Here is a 26,811-nt window from a genome sequence, read left to right on the forward strand (position 1 = left end):
ACAGCAAGTGGCACCAGAAGCAACACATGTGGCTCCTCGTAAAGCAACTCTGTGTCCCTGTTTGTTTTTGCGATTCAGATCAGATAGCTGTGATTACAGCGACATGCAGCTCCTGTTTACCTGCAACTTGATCCATACTGTTCTATTGATGCATCGACCTCCGCTTCTGTGCATTAAATGTGTGTGTGTGTGTGTGTGCAACACTATGCTGTCGGCACTCTCTCCCTGTGAGAGTGATTGAGGCTTACTGAGATGTATCTGTGTGTGTGTGTGTGTGTGCGCTGTGTTGTTGTTTGTGTGTGAATCCCTACCACAGTGAGGCTGATTTTCTTTGATAAGACCAAGCACAAACTACAGAGAGAGAGAGAGAGAGAGAGAGAGAGAGAGAGACTTCATGTATATACAAAGCCACAGTGTTCAAGGGCCAACCTCCCAAAGCATCCTGGATGTTTTTCCAATTTTGAATTTTCAGTATAAATCTGTTTGTTCATAGGAAGCTTCATAGGAGGTCTAACTATTTAAATTAAATTCTGTTTGCCAAAAAGCCTTTCAACAAAGTGAGTGTGACTGTGAGTGAGTGTGTGACTGCGGCGTCAAGCGGCAGCGGGGAGGCGGAGGGACAGGTGTGGCTCTGCCGACCAGCGGCACTCACCTGCTGCATGTACGTCCAGTTAATAATTTGGTTTTCTCTTCGTAGTGAGACTGGGACCAGCAGCCACTGGGACATTTTTAAAACATCTACATGCAGTGTTGTGTGGACACGAGGAAGCACAAATCAACCCGTATACCACAGTTCAGTCTGTATACTACAGTTATACTGCAGTTCAGCACCTTCAGCACCATGGACAGAGTCTCACATTGTATACCACTAACAGTAACTACTGTTCAGCACCTTCAGCACCATGGACAGAGTCACAGCCAGTATACCACAAACAGTCTACAGTTGGGCACCTTCAGCACCATGGACAGAGTCCCACATTGTATACCACTAACAGTAACTGCAGTTCAGCACTTTCAGCACAATGGACAGTGTCACAGCCCGTATACCACTAACAGTAACTACTGTTCAGCATCAGACCATGGACAGTGTCTCACCTTGTACACCACTAACAGTAACTACAGTTCAGCGTCAGAACCATGGACAGCGTCTCACTTTATATACCAATAACAGTGACTACAGTTCAGCATCATCTCAGGTTTTTTCCACCAACAAGAGGTTCTGCTGATACCACTGAACCATCAGTTTTCATATGGTAGAAATGAGCATAACCTCAATACAAGGCATACAAGAGGTTGTTTTTCATTTTCTGCCATTCCTTAAGACTGATTATTGTGCTATGTTGATTATTATGATTTATCACCAATACAATAGTCCAGCCATATACTGTCAAACCCCTCTTGGCTCTCCCCATTTGCTACACATAGTAGTTGAAATCTTCAATTACACAGCTGAAAACACAAAACGATTTTCACCTGGAATTAAAAAAGACTTTTGCACTCACCTCTCTCCACTCCTTGGTCCCAAGGCCTTGCACATACAACACCACCACTGCAAAGAGAGATATATTATGTATTAGTTATATTTATCATAATGAACAGTGCAGTTTTTTTAAAAACTCCCTGACATTTTAGAATGGTTTAAGACAAATCAATAGACTAAGCTTTTATGTGAAAAGGCACTGAGCACTGCTTTGTAGTCAGGCTGGTGTTGTTGAGCAAACATTAATCAAAGGCTTCTCTATCCTATGAATTTGCAAATTACCGCTCTGTTTAATGTCTATAATACAGCCATTAAAACTATATATTAAATGATTTATAAAACCTGTGAACATGTAAAGCCCTTTGAGACTGTAAGCAGCGACAATGGGCTTTAAATCAACTTGAACTTAACTTAAAAATGTATAAATGATCACACAGTTTCATGTAATGGAGAGACAAAAAAGACATATCGGATATGTGTGAGAGCTTTTGAATAAGAAAAGATGAACAATAATGATCCTTCTGAGGAAACTGAGCTTCTGCCACAAAGAAAAGCAGGATACATCAAAGAAAAAATAGAATTTAACTAATAATAGAGAAATTGGGGTATTTAAAAGTAAGAAACATCACTGTATGTGAAGTATATACCCAATCGCTAGCAAACAGCAATAAAACATGTTTTACACAACTCCATTCGCTGCAGAAAACAACTCACAAGCTAACTTGACAGTTCCTGCTAAAGATCAGATGATGAAGTTATGCTGATTTGATTTTGTCGTAGCCGTTTTAATCGAAAACTGACACGGTCTTTTCATTGCTTCATTGCTTAGTAAGAGTCAAAGCCTCACTGTAGATACTGTGAGACCCGTTGAAAATCACTGAATTAAAAACCTAAAAAAAAAAATCTGGAGATCTAATCTGAAAATCACGCCGCTTTCCTAAACTCCTGGAAAGCAGCCTTTTGTTTGACTGCGAGTCATCATTCAGCACGCTGAGCTATTTCAAATTAATATTGCCTGACATTTTTATACAATGTCCATTTTGCCATTGTGTCTCCCAAATTGGTATAACACAATAGTTATTCAACTGTTCAGGTCTTTAATCTGTCATTCAAATCTTTTCCATTTGCTGCTCTCAGTATTTGGGACCTATTTTACTGAATCCTTTCATGTATACAAAAGCCTTAAGCATGTAAAAAAAAAAAAAAAAAAAAAAAACAACAACGATGACAACACCCCTGATAGGTCAAGAAGATCGTCTTGCACCAATGACGCCTTTTGTCCAACATTTTAGTGTTTTTAATAAGTCTGAGACTTCACATCTGGTGGCTCTTTCCAATCATACAGGAACTGATGCGTTTTACATTTGAGGTTTGTAAGGAATAAACAGAAGAGGCCATTCACTTCCAACTGGTATTTCTGCCTCTGGAGCTGCAGAGTCTGCATCTGTGATGGTAAACCACCTGCTGCCCTGTCCTGCAATCTGCTCCTCCCTCCTCCCTCCTCTCTCTCGCTCACTCTCTCTCGCTTTCTCTTTCTCTCTCTCTCTGTTCATCTCTCAACCCATCCGGTTGAGGCAGATGGCCACCCACCCAGAGGTTCTGTCAAAAGGGTTTTTTCCTTGCCACTGTCACTCTGTGCTGCTCTTGGGGGAGATTTTGGTCCATGGATTTGGCCGATATTTGTTTGGTGTCTGTAAAACACCTTGAGATAACTTTTGGTATGATTTGACGCTATACAAAAGAAAATTGAATTGAAAAATTCAAAAATTGAAATTTAAAGAAGTGATGACGGTCGAATTGGGTGCATTCTTTGATTGGCAAGTGATCTGTGAGACGTGCAGTGCAGGAACACCACAGTAAAAAAAAAATAAAACAAATGACAAAAACAAGGTTTTACGGTATGAACAGAGGAGCCGTAGTGTCGCCAGCTCCGGCCTGTAAACAGCACAGAGGCTCTCAGCTTCACAAAGCTCCATTTCAGATGACAGCCCAGTTTGGCTGTCCAAACACTCAGGGACTCCTCACGCCTTCTCAAGGTTAAAAGCAGTGCAGCACTTCCATTAACACCTCCTCCTCCTCCTCCTCCTCCTCCTCTTGCCCTCTCTGCTGCTCCAGCTGTATAATAAAATGATTTTTAAAATGGTGATTATGAGAATATTGCACAATTTCCACCACCGTGCAGCCGTCGGTGTGTGGATCCCGGTGTGTATCTCGTTAGATGCTTTGTATTCACCTGCTGACCCGACTACTTTGAAGCCACTGGATGCAGTTTACCACAGCACGTTTCATTACACCAGGTAAATTTCACACTCACTATTATGGGTTATTACAAAAAAGCTGGCTGGGCTTCACTGACAGCAAGAAGGGAAATATATTACGCAGTGTATTATGTTTATCTATAAAGCTCTTCCTCTCCTCTTCTGCTCTTCTGAAGCTGCTGTACTTCACATCTGTCTTTTAAATCCAGGAATTATACTACCAGATAACTTGGTTTCAAATATGCCACGCTTCACTTCTGAACTGGGTTAGTCTGGTTTATGGTACTATGCATCTTTCAAGACGAACAGATTGCACGCTAAACTCAATTCTTGTTCCCCGTCACTGAGTTTAGAGCAGTCATGTCTCATATTTTCTAGCATGTTTGCAATTCCTTTTCTGTAATCTACAATATGTTGTTGTATGCTGCCGGCTGTTTGACTTCAGGAATGTGCAACCAAACAGTAATTTTACATTTTTTTTCCTCTCTTTTGAAGAAGAAGTTGAATGATATTGAGACTACCTGGTTGAATAAAAGGAGAAATAAGCACATCACCAGTGAACATGACGTCGCCTGCAATTTTGCACAAGTCACCTTTATTGCATTATTTGTCTTTTGGCCTGTTGGTGGCGCTGTGATGGAACAATCAGTTTCATTTTGTGGATACCAGGAAATCAGTGTAAAAAAAAAAAAAAAAAAAATCACTCCCCAAGGATTCATCAAATGACCCAAGAGTGTCGATGCTGTAACGATATCAGAATCAGAATTTTTTTTTTTTTTTCAAATTAACATTCATTACATTGTGCCAAAATTAAAAAATGTGCTGTCAATATCCCTCTTTTGTTCCACTGCAACATTTTGCTTTTTCCGCTTTCATAGCCCACTCAAAATTTGTGTATTGTCCAAAATAAATAAATACATAAATAAATAAATAAAATAACAGTGCGCCATCTGTGTCACACCCATTTGTTTTGCCCATCTGGTAACACTACCAACATGCTAGTCCACTTGCACCCATGAATTTTGTATTTGGACATTTTTGTTTTTTGCTTCATAAAAATTTGTTGTATCCCCTGAGAGTCTAGTCATTTTTCTTTATAACTGAAATTTTTGAAACTACCTGAACCATACACAGTGGTAACATAACATGGAGTGTGAAATGAAAGTTGCAGTTATTTAGATTTTGCACAGTGATATTAATTTTGCCTTTGCCTGTTTTGATCTTCTGATCTTCATTCTACAACATAAAAGGGTTGGTGTAGTTAGTTAGGGCTGTGTAATTTGAAAATCGGTGTTGTTTCACCCCCCCAGTGTCTGAGATATTGAGTGTGACACTTGGGATCCTGTTGGCCTGGTGGTGGTGCTGTGGTGGGTCAATCAGGTTGGACCCCGGTGTAAAACCATCATTCATTCAAAATCATTCATTTGATCATGTGGGATAAAAATGAAATGAAAAAACATGAGCGATATGGATGGTGTGATCTGGTTTTAGATCTGTTTTGCCCCTCAGGAGGGTAAAATCACCTCTACTCCACCTCTCTGTCCCTCTGCTTTCCTGTCCCCCCTTTCCCTCCTGCATCCCTACACCTTTCCTCATTTCCCTCCTCCTCCTCCCTCGTCAAGGTTTCCACCTCTGCCTCCTTCCCTCCGCACTTTCTCTCCTCTCTGCTTCCTCTTCCTCCTCGTCCACACCTCTGCCTCCTCTCATTTGTCTCCACTCTTTTTAATCTCCTCCTCTCCTTTCTATTCCTCTCTGCTCTCCTCTTGCCTCCTCTCTGGTCCATGCCTCCACTCGTCCTCTCCTCATCCTACCACGACACACCACATCAAAGCAGAGCATAGTAAAGGCAGGCGGTGTTAGGGGGGGAAAAAAGCCAATAAGCATAATGGTTCTGCCTCCGTGGGACGGGAGGCCAGCCGACTATGACGACCCAACCACCGCTGGGCCCAGTGCATCCCAATCCTCTCTGCTCCGCTCTTCAAAGGAGCAAAAAAAAAAAAAAAAAGGAAGAAGAAGAGGAAGCAGAGAGGAGAAAAGGAAAAACAGGGTCAAGCAGCGTTCCAGTGCTATTTTTAGACGTGGGGAAGCGCACCTCAGCCAAGCCAAGCCAGGTCCGTGTTGCCTGATAAACATCGGCTGCTGCCTCTATAGCAGCTGGTTCTGTTCTGGTGCTTTTATTTGTGAATCTGAATTTGAATGACCGATGATTGCTGAAGGTTAGACATACTGGTGCTCTCACACTGTTGGGTTGGCTGGTCTGTTATTTTGGTTTTGCAGCACAGGGGTCAGTGGGGCATCGAGCTATACCTGTCCAATTGGGCTTTTACACCTCTGCAAAAAAAAAAAAAAAAAAAATCAGATTGACAGCTTGCACACCCTATCATGAAAACTCCCTCAGTCACAGAGTCACTCAGTCACGTAAGAGGACGTTTTCATGAATCTGATAGGTTGGCAAGCTGTCAGTCTGTCAGTCAGCAGATCAAATAAGCATTTTTTTCTCCTTTTTTTCTATTTTTAGAAGTTGCGTTCCCCCTCCACTGCACCCCTGGGCTCAATAAATAAATGACGAAACAGATGAGAGAGAGGGAGAAAGGAAGAAAAACACCAAAGGGATGAGAGTTTAAGGACGGATGGCTAACTGATTCCATTTGGCAAAGAGAGAGAGAGAGCGAGAGAGAGAAGCATTTATAGGATGTGACCAGGCTGTTAAGAGCAAGGTGTGTGTGTGTGTGTGTGTGTGTGTGTGTGTTTGTGTGTGTGTGTGTGTGCGCCTGTGAATACCTAAGTGTGAGTGTCCAGCCTAGTAAATACACACAAGCCCCGAGTCTGAGCACAAACATACACAGTTTGTAGTGTTCGTATGTGCTCTACATGATGAAAGCTACTACAGTGTGTGTGTGTTTTCCATTAAAGCTGCACTTAGCAACTTCAAACGCTAAAGAGAGAGAGACAGGTGCTTTAATTCTGAATGTTTCACCAGCTGCAAATCCAAAAAGGTGACATGAGTAAAGCAAAAGTCTTCTTGTCAGTGACTGATGTGATCGTTGGTGAGTCAAGCTTTCTCCGGACCGAGTGCTCACTCACGGCTGTGGATTCACTGTCGAAGGAAAATCCATCCAAAGACTCTTTAACAAGGGGTGTGAATTTCTTATTTTGTATTATTCCTGACTTCTATCTTCCTCATCCTCCAAGATCTGAAAAAGTCAGTAATACAGCGGAGTTTTAGGCTCTTCATTTTCTACATTCCAGCAGGGTTGGGTGGGTTTTCAGTCCAGCAAAGTGAAAATCTCCCTCTTGAGATGGTAAAATATCCTCCAACATTTTAAATTGGTCGATTTAATTCCAAGAACAACTCACCATTATGGATCTTATAACTGTTCTGAGCAAGATATGCTCACAAATGCTGTGACTGGACATAAAATTTCCATTTAAAACAGACATGAGACTTCACTAAGAAATAACCCTAACCTTCACCATGTGGGTGTATCTTGCCCATAACTCCAGTGGAATTCATAATAGTACAGTGGCAGCACAAAATCAGTGAGCCGTGCTAACAAGCTAATAGTTACTGTCACTGACTCTGTCTGTGGGATCATCAGGTGGAGCTGAGGAGTCAATCAATCAGGGGTGGGAGGAATAAAAACGGAGCTGTGTTCTGATTGAATCACTCCACTCTTTTGTGTGAAAGTAGTTTTTCATCCCGAGTGCTGATTTGACTCAGCAGAAAACAAGACCTCTCTCTGCAGAGAAAGGACTTCATGACATTTTCTACACCCAGTGATAACAATAAAAACATTTTAATGAAAAATTACATCATTTAGTTTAATCAGCTCATCCATTGGTGATGTGTTTGCATTTCTGGGTTCATTTTGTCGTTTGATGGATTTTTTTTTTTTTTTTTTTTTTTTTTTTTTTTTGCCAGATTGCATTGCAGCATCAACACAGATGCAAAAGTCACCTTTTCTCAACTCATTCACTTTCTCATCATCACTAGTCCTGCTGTTATCATTCTCTCCTCCCAGCTACACATAAAACTCAGCTGGATGCATCCAGATGTTTCAAGTCGCTGTGGGAAATGTAGGAAACCACTGTAACTGGGGTAGATGAGGCAAGTTAATGGGAAGTGACTACTAAAAGCACATTGGAGTGAACAGTGAACATCACAAACTGATGATGGATGACGATGCAAGAGGACCCGATTTACAAATGTGCTTTTAAGTTATGATTCATCACTGGACACTAGAATTTAATTGATATGAGGAATCTCCAGCGCCTCAGTTAGTGGGGAGAAGAGGCTCTGCTCTGCTGCAGCCACATTTTGTGGCTTAGGCTGATGAGATGGCTGGATTCTTACATAAAAAACATTGTCTACTGCAGCTTTGACACTGTAAAGACCAATAGACTTGGGAGGTCTGAGAGAAGAGTAGCAGGCTGTCAAGTTAAAGGGGTTATTATGATTAGGGCTATTATTTCCTTGGTAATTTTAAAAATCTAAAAACGCAGGTTTGTGCAGAAAATTGGTCTTGGAGAGGAATTTTGAAAGCTGGGCTATTTTGATGCTGAAATTCAGTGCAGCAGTCAATTTACAGTGGCTCGGTCTTCCTAGTGTCAAAGTAAAGACTCGTCGAGTGGATAATTGACGTAATGAGGATCCCACCAGGAGGGGCTTTTCCTGGTCAGCACCCTGAAGGAGACGAGCAGATAAGAGCTGGAATCAGAGAAGAAATCTCCGAGGCATTTCCAAAGAGAAGAAGACAAAGCGAAAGTTAAAACCCACTCCGTTCTGCCGCTCTGTAAACGCACTCATCCACAGTCAATAGGAATAGTCTAATAGGATGCTTTTATCAGGGAAGGAGGACACAGTCAAGCATCACAGCGTCCCCTGGGTCACTATCAAACAGGATGTGTACACAGCAGCCCATCGTTTCCTCCACTGCTGTTTCTCCTGCGAGAAAACGAACAGCTACATACCATGTTTGTAAAGGAATGAAGGCGCTGGGAACGTCCACTCGGAGAGGAGAGGCAGCACTGCCTGTCCCACTTTCCCAACACGCCGACTTGTGAGAAAGGGTGAAACAAATGCTAATTAAGGAAAAAAAAAACTATTTCTTAGCACCATATTCAACGTTGGCACTCAGTGGCCTTTAGTTTATTATGAAACCAGTGCAGTGTTCAGCTCATAACAAACTTCTCCCGCCTGATTTATGAAATTTTCATGAAAATGCCGCGTTCCAGGGAGCCGAGTATTTGGTTGTGACCTCTATTAAAATAAAGAGGGTGAATTCAGATTTCCAATCACATGGTGCCGCTGGAGCTCATTTAAATGCAAACGTATTGAATGATGTGTTCTCTGGGGAAGTTAAGGTTGTTAGTTATTGCAGGCACTTGTCTGCCTGAATAACTAACAAAACGATAGCGTGTTCGGTAACTTTACTTTGAGTGCTCGTCATGCAGCGTAAAGCATTAAACATGCATTAAGACACACTGAGAGGGCATGATCGGTTTTATAATCATGGCATTATAGAATTAATAAATAGGATTAATGTGCAAAGAATGTCAATGGGGCAGCTGTAAACTTTAACATGATGATATTATAAGAAAGTTTAGTTATTGTAATGTGAGTATAATCAGTCTGTAATCTATCTATGTGTTACTGTTTGATCTTGTGCAGCCAGGTTGAAACTTGCTAAATACATGCAGCTGTTTTGCAAGAAAATGAGCTCAGTTTCATCCCCATAAATGAGAGCTAATAGAAGCGTGAGGAATCATTCTGTGTTTGTGCTCATTTGCAGCATCTGTCCTCCGGCACCCTGTCAATTAGCCATCACTCAATCGCAGAAGAAACAATACACAACATTATTTATTGACTTCGCGTCTAAGCCGAGTCAATTATCCACCGGCACAGATATAAGTGGAGAGCAGGCGCCTCCATCTATCAGTGGGTCTCAATAGCGCGTGACATTATCTGTGTGTATTGACCCCGTCCTCCCGGCTCAGATATAGAGGGGTCTGACCAGGGACATGAAAGGCCCGGGCGAGCATCACAACCACTGAGGGTCCGGCTTTTGCTTTTTTTCCGGTGGGGAGGAAGGGTTTTGAAGTTCAGGACCCCTCTGACACGATCATTATCCTCCTTGCCTGCCTCTCCACCTCCGACCGACCAGGAAGAAAGAGCTAGAGCCGCTAAAATCCACGGGACGTATCAATAAAAGCCCCCCGGCCTGCCGACCAGCTGTGTGTGCACGTGTGTGAGAGGCCGTGTTTGATTTGACTCCTCTCTGTATTTTTATTTGTTTCGGCTCGTGAGCGACCGCTTGGTAAGCTAAGAACCATGGATTAAAAGCACATTCTGTGAAATACCTGCGTCTGAACGGCTCCTGATCCCTCCATTTCTGTGTAATCCTTTAACGCCATTCCATATTATTACAAGGTGCCTGATTATTGTGGTTACGTAGTCATTATAAATAATCTTAGTGTTTTTCAGCGAACTGTATGCAGATATAAAATGTATTCCTTTTCCCCAAATGTCTCTTAATGCTAATATCTGTGAACAAAAGATGATGTTAATCCCAAAACTGAATTTCAGGAGGTAGGATTACAAGCCAGATAACTGTCAAACTCTTCAACAGAACTGGCTGCTGAAATTTAGTTTATGAATACAGATGAGAGGTATATATATATATATATGATTAGGAGATATCCCTAATCCTGTCAGTGGTGGCCATTGTACAGAGTCTCCATTCTGCCTGATTGCAATTTTATGTTGAACATTACCCAGAATTAGTATATTTAATATATGGTGGCATAAAACTTTCTCCAGCTGCTGGCCTGAGCCTTCCCCTGTTATTTCTGACAGCTGATAAGAGAACATAACTTTATTTCTTCCTTGCAGATGAAGCAACATCGTGGCAGTCCATGATAAATTATCTTAATCACCAGGAATAAACTCCTAATCCTTCGCTGTTTGCACAAAATTTATTTATTTATTCCGCATCTGACTGAGCGGTTAATCTGTTTTTAAAATATCTTCATTATCACGCGTCACAACCGAGCGATCACACCACGCTGGCACATCCAACTTCCAGAAACCTCATTAACTGTCAGCAAACTCAGAGAGATATTGTGTTTATTGTTAATTTTTCCGACTTTATTAGAAATTATTGATTAGTGAAGCGAGGACAGGAAGGCTGTGTCTCTAATCCGTGTGCAGCACCACGGCCGCAGATCTTTACTTTGGCTTTGGCTAATTAGGCCGCTTCTGAGAGTTCAACATGAGGCCGAGGCTCAGGTCAGATTAAGGTAAGACACACACACACACACACATATAGTTTTCTACTGTTTTGATCTCAGCAGGGGCAAAGCCAATGAAACCTTCATATGACAGGAAAATCTGAAAAGTCTGGTATATGGTAACAATTTCTCCGGGCTGGCAGTGTATTAAAATACACCAACACACAGTTGAATTAAGTGACAAACTCTGAGGGAAAAAGACAACACAAGTGTCGATTTTCAGCCTCATCAGACAAATACTGGCAGTAAAAATAATATTGAATTGGCACAATATGGCTTTTTAAAGGCGATGCCAGCTGATGCCGTTTGAGTCTGTTGACAGATTTGACCAATCCTGTTTTTTTTGGAGAACATGATCTCCTATTCAGACTTTGAAACTGTCCTTTAAAGGGTTAGCGAGCTGTTCTCTGGAATATATATTTGTATTTTCACTTTTTTTGGTAGCTAAATATCTAAACGTTCAAAATCCTGGTGGCCAGATTCACATTAGCTAATGGGCTGTATTCATTCACAGTCGACACACGGATATTTTAGGCTACTTTCTGATTTATTATTGTAAATCAGTTAATTTGTAGCTGACCAATCAATGATAAAATGCACATTGGCACATTAAAAAAATAACATGTAACACCGAATAACATAAGGCAGAAGCGAGAAATGCAACAAATATAGAGCAGACAGGTTTGACATTTACCTCCCAGAGGCAAATAACAGCTCTGTCCATCTTTCGTGAAAAACTTCTACGTTCAACTTCAAGTCAGTCAGCGTTTGTGATAGCACGTCTGCTAAACTAACAGAGCACAGCAACTAGCCTGGTGCTTTTTCCTTTAGTGCTAGGTCTAATTAACTTATCATAATTTATAATTAATAATTAATTATCGATTTTTTTCATAGAAACTAGGGCTGCACAATATGGACAAAATTTCATACCCCGATATTTATGCCAAATATCTCAATAGTGATACGGTATGACTGTGGGTTCACACTTATTTGAAATTTTAAGTGCAGCTACGGCGAAAATTAAGCAGTCTTTAAAACAAACAGCATAAGAATACCAACTGGATGTAGAAAATGAAGTAACTTCACAAAGGATTTTATTGATCAGAACAGACCAATCACTGTGTTAGGCTAACCCTAACCCTAAACTTAATATCATCCATATCATTTCCCTTTTGAGATACTAATATCACGCATGTTCAAATCTAGATAACTATATAGTAATGGCATATTGTTCAGCCCTTTTAAAAATAATATTTGGATATGAAAATACATTTTTTCCCCTTTGCCTCCAAAACATCTTGGTGGGCCGGATGAGATGTGCTCACGGTCCAGATTTGGCCCGCGTGCCACAGCTCTGACATCTCTGATTTAAACAACATGACTTTGGCAGAATGAGGTGATAATGCTGCTGATTTTCTCTGTGGCATTTGACTGTTGGACAGTAATTATACTAATGAATGAATTATTGTGGTTATTAGTGGTTTAAGCAAAATGTATTGGTTTTAAAGGCTGGAATATCACGATACAGAACTCCTGCTTGACATCGGATTTCATCTCGACTCGAATTTTTGTTGTAAGGAGTAAAAAAAAAAAAAAGAAAAAAGAAAGAAAGCGCCAGCGGCTCGCGGGGCTTTGGTCTGTCTGCTGAGTTACGACTCGCGTTCAAACAGAATTTCTTTTTTCTTCTGCTGGTGTTCGACATGCGCTCTGACACCGAGATCTGGGGCTCTACCATCTGCGCACAGAGGAACACAGTCACTGCAGAATAACAGGCAGAGATACACACTGCACGCAGATACACACTCGCTACCAAACACTAGAAACACACACACACACGCACACACACACAGTGACATGGCCACACACTCACAAACATCAACCAAAACAGAGGACTAAGTACACAAAAGGCAGAGTGTATCAGCCAAGAATCCTATTACAAACAAAACAAACACACACACACACACACTATCCCATCAGTGCAGGGAGAGCATGAGCAGTTTTATGTGTGTGTGAATGCAGTTTATTTAAACATAAAGACCAGCAGGGATGAACAGAGACATCAGAGGCCTGAAAGAAGACGCAGTGGGATTCAGAATGATGATGTCAGTGATGATGATGATGATGATGATGATGATGATGATGATGATGATGATGATGATAAACCAAGGGATGTGTCTCTTTCAATCAGAACTATTCATCCCATCGGAGGAAGAGTGGCATGTATGAATCTCTGCATGAACTTCACCAATCATGCAGAAACAAATTGTGCTTTCTTTCTGCCTGGATCCCTTGTTTCTCTCTCTCTCTCTCTCTCTCTCTCTCTCTCTCTCTCTCTCTCTCTCTCTTCAGCAAATGTAAATTGTACAGTAGCTGGAAGAATTGCTCTAATTAACTCTCAGTTGTCCACCATTCACTTCTAATTTTAAAGGTTACTCTCTCTCAGTGGTCAGACATGCCTCTGACAGTGTGACTGCGTGTATTTCTGTGTGTGTGTGTGTGTGTGTGTGTGTGTGTGTGTGTGTGTGTGTGTGCGTGCGTGGCCCCAGCTATCAGTAAGTGTCAATCAGGCTCCACTGATTAGTTGTCCTAATTAAGCACAAACTTGATTCAGAGAGTCTTCACCAAGTGACCCCTGGGGGAAAACGCTTTTCATTCACAAGGCTCTGATATAAAGTGGAGTTTCTCTCTCTCTCTCTCTCTCTCTCTCTCTCTCTCTCTCTCTCTCTCTCTCTCTCTCTCTCTCTCTCTCTCTGTCTGTCTGTCTGTCTGTCTGTCTGTCTCTAAATGCTCAAGTAGAAACTCGGTGTTACTGCTCAGTGATGCGTGCTGTGCATTGATAAGGTGCATGAAACAGCGGCCCGATAGTCGCAGCATGAAATTGAACAAATTCTGAACGAGAGGCGGTGTGTGTGGTGCGGCATGGGGGGAAAAAAAGAAGCCACTGGGGGATGGGAGTCACTGGAGAGTCTGGGAGTCGAGCTCATATACAAACATGAAACTGTGTGAAAGAATGGCTGTGGAAATGGTGTCGTGGCTCACCTGGGTCTGACTTGGAGAAGGTGTCCATGTCCAGCAGGTTCCTGCAGGAAAAGGCAAAAAGCTGCAATTAGAGCCGGTCAGTCTGACTGTGGAGTCACAGCTGGAATGGCCTTTTATAATAAAATCACATGTATTATTTAATTCAAACATGACTAAAATGACTATAATAATATATGTTTGTTCTTTGCAATTAAAGTAATATTCCAACATTTTCGGAAATATACCTTTTTCCCAACTTATTCAGAGAGAAGATGTTGGACACCGTTTCCACCTCTGTACATCCACTGGTTCAGTTCCTATGGGTAGCATTTTGTGTTAGCTTAGCATAAAGACTTGAAGTCTATGGGAGTCGTTAGCCTGGCTCCATCCAAGTGAAAAAATAAACCTTACACCAACTCCAACACAGTCTTATTTATTTAGTGTATCACGTGGATTTGAAATACACGTCTGGGAATTTTTTTTCACAACAAGAATCGTTTTAGGAGAAGATAGACGACTGGAACGAAGCGATGCTAAGCTAACATGAAATGCTACCCAGAGGAACCAAACCAGCAGACTACAGAGGTGAAAATGATGTCAAATATTTTGTCTTAGTCTGGGTAATTCATAAAAAAGATTATTTTGCCCAAAACGTTTAAGTGTTCCTTTAAGTGATGAGAACCTCAACACTGAAATCATCCAGGTGTCTCCGATGGACAGTTAGCTGTAATGCTATATGCTAACACTGAGGAAATGTGAACTCGCAAAATCTGGTTGTTTTCCATAACAGATAACATTTTAAATGCACTGTTTTGAACAAGCAAAGACTATTTCTGTTTCCAAAGAGAGTGAATCTGGTTGGCAGTGGATTTTCAAGGCAGCAGCTAAAAAACGTCCAGAAACCAAAAATTTGTGCATCAACAAAACTGACATAATGACATTTAATTTCTGGGTTTATGAATGTAAAAGCCATATAAAAATATTACAGAGGTAAGTTTTCTTATTTTGAATAACGCTAGCAGCCCGCTGTCATGCAGCAAAGTGTTAGCAAGTAGCACCAGACTTTGATGGGATTTTGGTGTCAATGTCTCTGCAAATTACAGTACAAATTACAATTACGACGCTTTTATCCAAAGCGACACATGAGACCTTCACAGAGCCTCTACTGAAGGCCGTGCAGCCCTCGTTTGGATCCATGCATTTTGTTTTTGTCCAACCAGCAGTTCGATGTCTGTCCCTAGGAGCGATACAACATACACTATATTGCCAAAAGTATTCGCTCGGCTGCCTTCACACACATATGAACATGAGTGACATCCCATTCTTAAACCATAGGATTTAATATGATGTGGGCCCATCCTTTGCAGCTATAACAGCTTCAACTCTTCTAGGAAGGCTTTCCACAAGGTTTAGGAGTGAGTTTATGGGAATTTTTGACCATTCTTCCAGAAGTGCATTTGTGAGGTCAAACACTGATGTTGGACAAGAAGGCCTGGCTCGCAGTCTCTGCTCTAATTCATCCCAAAGGTGTTCTCTCGGGTTGAGGTCAGGACTCTGTGCAGGCCAGTCAAGTTCTTCCACACCAAACTCGCTTATCCATGTCTTTATGGACCTTGCTTTGTGCACTGGTGCGCAGTCGTGTTGGAACAGGAAGGGCCATCTCCAAACTGTTCCCACAAAGTTGGGAGCATGAAATTGTCCAAAATGTCTTTGTATGCTGAAGCATTAAGAGTTCCTTTCACTGGAACTAAGGGGCCGAGCCCAACGTCCGAAAAACAACCCCACACCATAATCCCCCCTCCACCAAACTTTACACTTGGCACAATGCAGTCAGACAAGTACCGTTCTCTTGGCAACCTCCAAACCCAGACTCGTCCATCAGATTGCCAGACGGAGAAGCGTGACTCGTCACTGCAGAGAACACGTGTCCACTGCTCTAGAGTCCAGTGGCGGTGTGCTTTACACCGCTGCATCCGATGCTTTGCATTGTGCTTGGTGATGTAAGGCTTGGATGCAGCTGCTCGGCCATGGAAACCCATTCCATGAAGCTCTCTACGCACTGCTCTTGAGCTAATCTGAAGATCACATGAAGTTTGGAGGTCTGTAGCTATTGACTCTGCAGAAAGTTGGCGTCCTCTGCGCACTATGCGTCTCAGCATCCGCTGACCCCGCTCTGTGATTTTATGTGGCCTACCACTCCGTGGCTGAGTTGCTGTCGTTCCCAATCGCTTCTACTTTGTTATAGTACCACTAACAGTTGATTGTGGAATATTTAGTAGCGAGGAAGTTTCACAACTGGACTTACTGCACAGGTGGCATCCTATTACATTACTATTACAGCACCATGCTGGAATTCACTGAGCTCCTGAGAGCGACCCATTCTTTCACAAATGTTTGTAGAAGTAGTCTGCATGCCTAGGTGCTTGATTTTATACACCTGTGGTCATGGAAGTGATTGGAACACCTGAATTCAATGATTGGGATAGATGAGCGAATACTTTTGGCAATATAGTGTAATTGGGAATCCAAGAGTTAAAGGAGCTTTCATCCCCTGGTCATCAACACGGAGCACAACATTCACATGATCCCACAGAAGCACGATTTCCTCGTCATTTTTCCAATAGAAATTCAAGTTGGCATTCATTCTTAGCAATATAAATAATGTCTTAAGAACAAAACTGAACCAAACTAAATGCACAAGCACATACCATAGTCAACATCCTCATAGATACCTGGAGGTTATCTTTTCACAGTTAATACCGAATGATTTTTAAAAGAGTAAACAAAAAACAGGCTGACACATAAGAACGGGGAAAAAAAGAAAATAAAGGAAAATTACCCCTCCTGCAGCAGCAAGGGGAATAAATCTCACAGCTACAAACAAACACAGAGCACAATAACACATGTCACTTCATTACCAGGTCTATTGAGCTGCAGGCGACCACATTTCTTATTGACAACTTGACTCATCAGAGACAATTGACTGTAATAACGAACACAGTATACAATATAACAAAAATGCATAAGAAAAAAGTGTTATAGGGAGTTTTGTGGTGACTAATGTGTCAGAATGGGGGGAGCTCACATGTTCATGCTTGTCTCACCAATGTGTGTGTGTATGTGTGTGTGTGTGTGTGCCTACTGTATTTGATTACCTGTCGGCCTATATGTGTGTGGCTGCTGGCTGGTGCACTTATCTGCCAGAAATGAGTTTTCTCAGGGCATTTGCTGCTGTGTAAGTGTGTGTTTTTTGGCTTTTTTTTTTAACTTCAACATGTCATCCTTTTTCCATGCTGCAGTGTAGACACTTTATTTATTTATTTTTATTTTTTTATTTTATTTTTTTTTTTTTTTTGAGCTGCCATGTGTGTGTTCTGTGCCAGTCAAAAGGGAATGGGTGGACACTGGGTACATAAAAGGCAAACTGAAATAGATCCATAATCCCCCGGCCTGCTTCTCACATCCTCTTGTCACCACAGCAAAGCTTTCCATTAACATGGGCAGATATTAACTGATTTAGCTGCTGCTCCACTTAGAATGACAACAGTAGAATGGCTTTAATGCCTAAATCCCTGACATTACAAGCACCCAGCAGCGAGGCGTGTAAAGATCAAAGCTGCAGCACCCTGACAGTGAATCTAACACCTATTCCTGCATCCACAGAATTACAATATATAATAGGCAAGCGAGAGGCTAAATGTCTGCCGTTGCAAATCTGTTATTTTCATAGTTTTTCCAACAAAGTTGACTGGCGTTTCTTTTCTCCGGGTGAGCTCGGTAATGTAATCAGGGAGTTATTAGGGGCTGCTCGTTAGCAGAGACAGGAGTAAGGCGACAAACACCCACATCTATGAAAAAATGAGGGGCAATGAACCGCTAGAGAGAACAACGAGCTGTGTTTTTTTTCTCTCTTTCTCTCCTGGAGAAATACAGAATTAATCAGATATGCGTACGACTGGCACCGCCGCCTTTCATCTGAAAAATATGAGGGTTTCTGTTCGGCGCTGCTCCTTTTCATCTGGGAACAGACGGAGAATCTGATTTGTCTTTAAGGCTGAACTTGAGTGAGTCACTAATGTTATTTAGGCGACGAGCTCTTTTGCATGTGAGATGGCCTCATGCGTGGGGCCTTCAGGACATGACACGGGGGAAGTCGGGGATCCAATCAGAGCACTCCCCTGCTGCGGCTGACATTCTCCCACTGTGAAGTCCCGGCTCCCGGTGCTCACTGACCTACCTGGCATTTCATGTCGAAAGCACCGCCAATGTCACTTTTTAGCATCAGACCACCCACCATACTCGGCAGCCAAACAGCCTCTGACGCTGCTCTCAAATGCCTTCAGAGCACCGGAATAGAAAAACACACAATCATCCTGCTCGCTCCTAAGATTTGATTTTTTTCTTTTTCCTTTTTTTCTTTTTTTTTTTTGGAAAGCTGACACTGATACTGGTATTTTTGGGATTGCAGCCTGATTGAAGCGGCTGATATAGCTGATATTTGCTTCTCATTTTTAATTATGTTAAAGCCTCACTAAGCCAGATTTTTTTTTAATTGTTAAAAAAAAAAAAACATTGTTAGCCTAAATCACAAACTAGAGCTGCAACAGAGAAGAGCATCCTGTTCTGCTAAATTATACTCTGAGGATTTGTCCAAATTAAATGAAACTAAACATTTTTGGAATTATTTCTCACTGGCACTCTGGGCCACCATAGTACAACGCTGCATGGTTCAGCTTTAAAAAAAAAAAAAAAAAAAAAAAAAAAATCAAAATTTTCAAGCCCAGAAACAAAAAAAAAAATTGCAAGCATCCAGCATTATTCAGAAAATTTTGTTCTTGCGGGGTAGAAAAATCTCTGAAACAACATCAAGGTCTAGTCCATGAGACTCTAAAGAAAATAAAGAAAAACCATGGAAAGAAGAAGACGGACAAGCTGAAGAAGAAGAAGAAGAAGAAGAAGAAGAAGAAGAAGTAGAAGATCAAGAAGAGCGAGAAAAATTTGAATTTAAATCCCCTTTAGTGATTTCATGACCTCACTCACTTTCTAAACTCTTCTTAATGTATGATTTTTTCAACAATATGAGTCTTACACGTGCAGCAGGTTAATCGGAGCCTGGACTGGAGGTGCCAGCTGTCTATAATTAGTCGTTTCTCCAATTTTAATTAGATTTACTCGCAAAGCAGAGACGGAAAGGAAGTGAGACAGTCTACTCCTGGGCTAGTTACATGAGCATTTCTGGAAAATATGAGGACTCCTTGGCTTAATTGGATGGGACATTTTTTTTCTAGCAATACAAGTATGTGAGGCTTATTTGTTTTAGCAACACACTTGTGAGGAAATGTGTTACTGAACTGTCCTCTATGTCAGTGGTTCCCAAACCAGTCCTCAAGGCCACCTGTCCAGCACGTTTTTGTTCCAGCTCTACTCTTGCACACCTGACCCAATTAAGGCCCATGTACCTTCATGCATGCCCTCTTCAGGTAGATCTGTTTCAGCCAATCAGCATGCAGCCCTTAAATGGATCAGGTGTGAAAGAGTAGAGCTGAAAAATAATCCCTCTCAATTATCACTTGTGAGCCACTAGCAGTGTGTGTTGGTGTGTGTGTCTGCAGAAACCCTGCCCTCTGCCTGGATTCTCTTGTTTTGCTGAGCTCGGGACTCTTCTGGGGTGTGTCACTCCCAGCCAATCACAGCGCAGCACGATGCCAGATCAATAGCACCACATCCAACAGGAAGCTACGAAAATCACAGACACAGACCGTGGAATAATGGAAATCAAGCGAGGTGAAATCTGTGGTTGGCTTTCACCTGCTGGCGAGCGCTGAGGGAGAGGAGGAGGATGAAGAGCAACGCCGTGTTGGCCTGTTTTCTGTTGGACAGGAAGGTGTCGCCAGGTCAGGTTTTGCCCAGGACAGCGACAGAGTGTTTTACATTTCGGAGCGGTAATTTCATTCCGTCACAATCCTTGGAGAACATGGCAACTTACGTAATTTGTAATGTAATGCCATGCCATGTCGCCGACCACGGCAAAGCACCGCTGACGTGTGTTTTTTCAGGTCCCTGTTTACAAGCTGCACACAGAACATGCTGAGGCGTAAAAATCCCCGCCCCCTTCAGTGTAAACAGTTTATAATGTCAGCGCCCCTCTCCGCCCCCCCGTGCTATCAGACCCCTGACGTGTGAGACGAGGCCAGCAGCAGCTCCACATAACCTACATATCGGTCTAACCCAGCACACTGCCAGATACGATGAGCAAGCTACAAATCACAAACTACCCAGTCAAAATTCCACTTCAGTCAATTTCAAGCATTAGGAGAGCTGTTTTGATATTTACGGTATCCCACCACTCTTGGGATGGGCGTGTTTGGGGGAGGAGGAGGGGGTGCCATTTGGGGTTAATAGGTGCTTTGCTGGCAATATAGGGGAGGTAATTTATTTCCTGCCGTCTCATTTAAACAATCCTGTGCCCGGGGTAATCATTGCAAACTCCAGGGTGGCTGCCACGCTCGGCTTGTCTAATAGGATCTAGAGGAGCTGCGTTTGGGTGGCAGGCAGGCAGGCTGCCACTTATGTAAGACAGAAGAAGAAGAGGGGGGCTCCTTCCTTCCACTCTATCTGACGTCCCGTCTCACACACACATGCAGGCTGAGATGTTTACATGCTCATATTCACACACTTACAAGCACACAGCAGGCAAATCCAATTTGCTTTTCAGTTCTGCTCTTTAGCGCTGACTGTCGAAGTTGGAGTTTACAAGTGACCAGATCAAATTTGTGCATTTAGACAGTTAAATCATTTGCTGTCATTACGATGCTGGCTGTCATAGTAATGACTCAGGTTTGCTGACTAGACTGTGTTGATTGTGCAACAGCTCTGTCTGCAACAAGCAAGCAACAACAAAGTTTCGTCATTACCTCATTACCTCCCACAAGCAGGTTTTGTTTTCTCCCATTAGCTTTTCTGTCTGTCTGTCAGCAGGGTGTCACAAAAATCTATGAACAGATCTCCATGAAATTTGGTGGAAGCATCAGACTTGGGCCAAGGGACAACCACTCGTATTTTCGTGGTGATCCAGATCTGGGATTTCTGCCATAAGACGGGTGTCGTTTTTAGCCGTAACTATGAAACTGACAGAAACAGAGACTCTCAGTCTTACCATGAGTTAGGATGCTTTTTTAGTCTGTTTGGTATTACAGAATCATGCAGAATTGTTTCTTGAGATGAGAATTTAGCAATTACATAAAGTGCGTTAACTTGGGAATATCCTAATTTAGAATCCCTGTTTCAGAGCAGCACTGAACCAGTCCTAAATTATAAAAATAACAGACAAAAATGGCAGCCAAAGTATCTCTCCTGACAGCACAGAGAGGAAACACAGAAATTTGTTCTTGTCTTCCTGGATAATGTATTAATTAGGATTTACAGGATGCTCTTACTGAGTTTATGTGAACCGCTGTTCCCTGCTGCACACGGCGGTGACAGACTCGCTGACTTCTTGCCACATCCTCTCCCTCTGCTGCCCAGTTATGTTGCAGGAAAACCCCCCAAAAAGAATGTGTTTCCTCTCCCCAAATGCACACATGAGGCCTCTGTCTCATCATGCCTAAAATAAGAGGCCTTTCTCTTTTTATCACCAACATTCGTAGTAGCCACTGTGATGTAGCCTGTGCTGCATAATCACATATTTGTTAACTCATCTGCACTAAGTCTACAAAAGCATGCACATCCATACAAATAAATACTGGGTGCTGGACATTAGAAGGTGTGAAAACAGCCATCTAGAGCAGTGGTATACCAATAAATGTCCATTATTGCCAATTGACATTTAGAATTTATACCACAGTCAAACTGATGGTTCGGTATAGACAAATTTAGTGTGATGGAAAAGAGCGAGGTTCTGGTCACCTCTCAGAGTGAGGGAGATGTTTATTGATGCTCAGTGCAAACATTTCTGAGGGTTGCTCACCGGCATGCTTTATTTAAAAGAGATATCCTGACCCAAGTATGCGAGGAGTCAGTGTCTATGTGTTTATGTAAGGCTTCAGTGTGCTTGGCCTTGTCTCCTTATATCTGGCGTGCCCCAGACTTATGGCCCTGGCAGCATGGAGATCAATGCAGCTGCTTACAGGAGAGCAGCTCAAAGCGAACTAAATGTGACCTCCAGCTACAGAGCCTGCAGAACCTATGGATCACATCTGAAAGGGAAAGTTCGTTCACATCCAGCATCAAACTGGTATGTCAAACCCACTGGCAGTGTCACATGAATCTCTCCTGGTGTTGGAGAAAGTGTGGATTGTCGGACTAACAAAATTAGGCCGTGTCCCTCCACGGATGGATCAAAGTACCGACTGTGGATGTGCATCTTACCACCTGATTAGACCGTTATCTCGCAAATGAATGGACATTATCAGTGGTAATGCCCCCCACAGGTATGGGTTAGTAGGTCGCTGCAGCGCCTTCTAGTGGGTCAGAGACTGTTATCATCTGTTCTTATCATCAGTCCATCTTAACCAGTAAAACATAGCTTTAGCCACTTTGGATAACTTTCATTAGCTACTTGGTTAAGGTTAGGAAAAGGTCTTTGTAAAGGTTAGGAAAGGGTTTGTTGTGATGGTTAAGTGTAGGAAACAGTAATGGTTAAGGTTAGGAAAAGGTCTTTGTCAAAGTTAGGAAAGGGTTTGTTGTGATGGTTAAGTTCAGGAAACGGTAATGGTTAAGGTTAGGAAAAGGTCTTTGTAAAGGTTAGGAAAGGGTTTGTTGTGATGGTAACGTTCAGGAAACGGTAATAGTTAAGGTTAGGATAAGGTAATGGTTAAAGTCAGCAAAATTAATGCAACGTTCACTGGCTTAAACCAAACGCGGGACTCGATCTCAGGGTTCTGGAGTGAAGGTCTGTGTGGTGGACACCCTCCACCCCACCAAACTCTTCTGTGACTGACTTCCTTGGTCTTTATGCCACATCACAGTACATCTGGCTCCACGGTCCCATCTGACTGGTTAAGATACAAATTGGTCAAAATATCAGTCTTGAAGAAAAAAGAGATCACTTTCGACCACCCAAACATGATGTCGCCTTTGGTTGAAGTGCTGTGGATAGTGCTAGCTTCCATGGGTCTTACACTTTTTTTCAAACGCTTTGCCTCCTCTGTCAACTCAGAAATCATGGTATCAAAACAGTAAATACATTACATAGGCCTAATGACAGGCACTCTGCCCAAAATAACACTTTTTTTTTTGTAAAAGGCTCTTACCATGGCAAAACATTTCAAACATGCAGCAAAAGCACATTTTGTCACCACCCAATACAACTCGCAGTCAAGCGAGTTAATCCAGCCACTCACTCACTTCATACTCAACACCAAAATGCAACACACCCTTTTGACCCAGTCTGAACAGGTTTAACCTTACTTTTTCCTGTGTGTATTGCAGTCATATTTTTTTTGACAATTTACATAGTTACATATTGTAAAGCAAGTAGCAAAAGCCAATATTTCCCTAAAACAACTCAACTTCTGCCCAAATGAGTAGATTCCTTCAGTCAGCTCTACTGTGCTGTAACACAGCTGACAGCAGAATACAAAATACAGCTGTCAGTTTGAACAAGGTTCTCCTGTGAGCTACACATTCAAATGTGAACTTGCAGTAAAGAATTGCATCCAAACTCAGAAAGACTTTGAAGTAAAATTTTACTGTATTGATGGCAAAACTGACTTACTGTAATTTTCTGTAGGTGCATCCTGATTGATTGGTGAATGGTGATTTGTGGAAAGGGCAGTGATGCAGGTGCACTAGTGATTTCACAGTGATGCAGGCCATTTCTATCAGCTGTGAGCAGATGTTTTGCTTTTGACTACCAGAGTGAAGTCAGTGGAGTCAGGGCCGTGTAAATGACACATGTGTTGTGCAAAAGAGCGTGAAAAATGTGTGAATCCAATGAAAAGGTATGAACACATTTGCAACAGAAAACTTCAGCTGTGGTTTGGAGGTGAAGATGACGACAAAGTGGATCCGAGTTTCATTAGACTGGAAAAAGCGATTGAAAAAAACTGTAAGACTGTCTAGTATATCTTTGTTAATTAGCAAGGCTTCTGGATGAGAAAGTGAAGGTCAAGGTAAAAAAAAAAAAGAAAGAAAGAAAAAGTAGAAAATCCTGATGAGAATTTGTAATAGAAAACAAGGCTGTAGTAATGAGATTCCACTGCAGTAATGGCAGTTTGTTTACCTCCACTGACTTCAGCGGCAGGTATAAAAAAAAAAAATAAAAAAATAAAAATACAGCTGCCAATTAAGATTTAGATTTTGGAAGAAAAAAGTTAGAATATCCTCACTTAAGTTGAGGCAAGAGGACTGAGATAAGACACATCCATGAGTTTAGGATTTTCCTCTGTAAAAGGCAAATACGATTTTTCCTATCTTTGAAACTCAAGGTAAGACAAGGACTCGGGGTTTATTTTCTGGAGTGAAGTTTGTGTTTCTAAATCCTACGTTTATATTTAAAGAATTCAGATATCAGTTTAACCTCAAATTTAAGTGATGATTGATGATTGATTCACATTTCAAATCATCTACAAAAAAAGTGCTCTGATCTGAAGAGAAAGGATTCTGTGTTGATTATTGCTGTTCAGACTTTGAAAACAGAAAGAAAACGTGTCCAATTTGTATGCGATATGTGGAAAAAATTGGATTTGAGCCGCCTGTCTACACTTACACACAGACATAAAGCTTCCCTGCACGGTCTTCTGTCCCTTTCGTTTCCTTCTTCCATTTACTTTTTAATCAATGTGAGCAATGTGATCGGCATGTTGAACTCAATGGGCAAAGCAGTTCACTTCATTACCAGCTACAACATGCAGGGTGTTTGAGTGTGAAACCATTAATGGGGAAAGGAGATAAAATGAGTGGGACACCGAGAGAAAACTGACAGAGACTGGAAGACGACAGAGGGTGACACAGGAAACGCCGCTGCAATCTTTACCTTCAGGCAAAGCTCCCTCGTATCAAAATCGAAAACCGACTGACTTAAAGATGTAAAAGCAAGTTAGAGGCACAGCCGCAGAGCAGGAGAGCCGCTTCGAAACAGACATTCACCTCCAGATAACCTCCCCTGATACCACACCTGCTTTCACGCCATAATGACTCGTTGTGGCAGCATGAAAACTTTTTAAATGATCCAAATGCCAGGCGTCTTTCAAAGTGCCGCTAATTTTCAGGCTGCGCACAAGAGCAATCAGACTGACGGGGATTTTCTCAGGCGGAGGCTGATGAAAGAAGCAAAGTGAGGAGGATTGTGATGTTTGATGTTGTCAGGGATGAAGCGGCTCACATCGGGCTGGGTTCAGAGGTGCGCATGTGGGGAGAGGCTGCGGATGGCCGGCTGCCAGGCTGACAGATACCTGTTCAAATGAGGGGGAACAACAACAAAATAACCGCGACACGACAGCCCAAACAGCAGAGCCAGAATCCAGCGCCCGGTCTGAGATGGAGATGGTGTCTGTCCCTGGAGATGTTTATTTCATGTAATGGGCTCAAAAGCTGAGGCATGTCATCTTGCATCAGCATCAACATGGCTGGTGAAAAGTATGCCTAGTTTTGCCTCATGATTCAGGGCTACCTAACTTTTTTGGTCCAATCTGTGGGATTCTAAGGTACACCAGCCAGTTTAATGACTTACCGAGTCAAATACAAACTTCAGAGTACAAATATATCACACTGGGCTGTACCACCCCCAACCCTGTACAACACCTCTAATTGTACATCCAGAAACCAATCAACTGATTCAAAGCTTTAAATAACTCCACGTTTGCAGATTTGCAGCTCTCTTGTACTTACTTACTGTCCAAACGTTACAGAAAGTGAGTTATGCAAAAATGTGTAATAATGTGCAAACATGCATGCAAACCTTTGCGTAAAATGCACTATTTGATACAAAACTACCCAATAACCTGTATAAGAAATGTGCTAAACATCATCTTCCACTTTGTAGACGTAAGTGAATACTTCCCCATAAGTAACTTGGACAGATAACTTAAACACTGAGGGGAAAAAACATCACCTTAATTTAAATCAAAATCAACTGGCTGTCCTATTCTAATAATACCAACACAAGCTTTTTAGCCAAAAACAAGAAAAACAATGACAGAAAGCAATGGTTATAATGCTATATTGTAAGTATTTGGCCACTGTGGTCATCGATAGATGGAGAAATAAAAAGGTTAACCCTTGGTTTGAGAGCTATAACCATTTCTTAGAATAATCCTCAGCCCAGCTTCCATACTGCACCACAGACACCGGCTTATGTTCAAAAAGACGACATTTAGCAGTAATTCACTGCTGGTGGCTGTTTATATTCCACCTTGCTCATATTATTCAATTAAAACTTATCAGGAAAATTTGAATGCATCACCAGTTAAAGGTTCATCGAGCAATCTATGCCTTTTACCAACCTGCAGCCTACAGAGACAGAGCACAAAAATAAGTCGCCTCCTTGCAGTTTTGGTTTGCTATCAACACTGGGGGAAAACAGCTGCTCTGAGGTTCACAAGTTAGTTTGCCTACACATTGCCTAACATTAGTCGAGCTTGTAACACGTAGCTAACTCACTCTAAGTCATCGGCTACCAGACTTCTTTCACAGCAGCCATTTTGACATGAAATAGCAGGGTAATTATTCATGTTTTGCTCCGTTTAAGTGCAGCAGAGGCTTTGCAGTGAGCCAGCATACACCTCAGCAGGGCCCTGGCTCTGTTTGACCTAAATGGAACAAAGC

At 42.0% G+C, this 26,811-nt stretch overlaps 1 protein-coding gene across 1 annotated transcript in view; it reads right to left on the reverse strand.

The window, feature by feature from the left end:
* The window catches only part of LOC115359827 (copine-9-like), a 149,267-nt gene that overhangs the window by 118,667 nt on the left and 3,789 nt on the right, over positions 1-26,811 (reverse strand). Inside the window, exons 2-3 of the mRNA XM_030052470.1 lie at positions 14,068-14,108; positions 1,503-1,549 (exon numbers count right to left, since the gene is read on the reverse strand). Of these exons, the coding sequence (XP_029908330.1) occupies positions 1,503-1,549; positions 14,068-14,108 (88 nt within the window). The remainder of the gene's footprint in view (positions 1-1,502; positions 1,550-14,067; positions 14,109-26,811) is intronic.

Source organism: Myripristis murdjan, chromosome 5, assembly GCF_902150065.1.
Source record: "Myripristis murdjan chromosome 5, fMyrMur1.1, whole genome shotgun sequence".
Taxonomy (NCBI): Eukaryota; Metazoa; Chordata; class Actinopteri; order Holocentriformes; family Holocentridae; genus Myripristis; species Myripristis murdjan.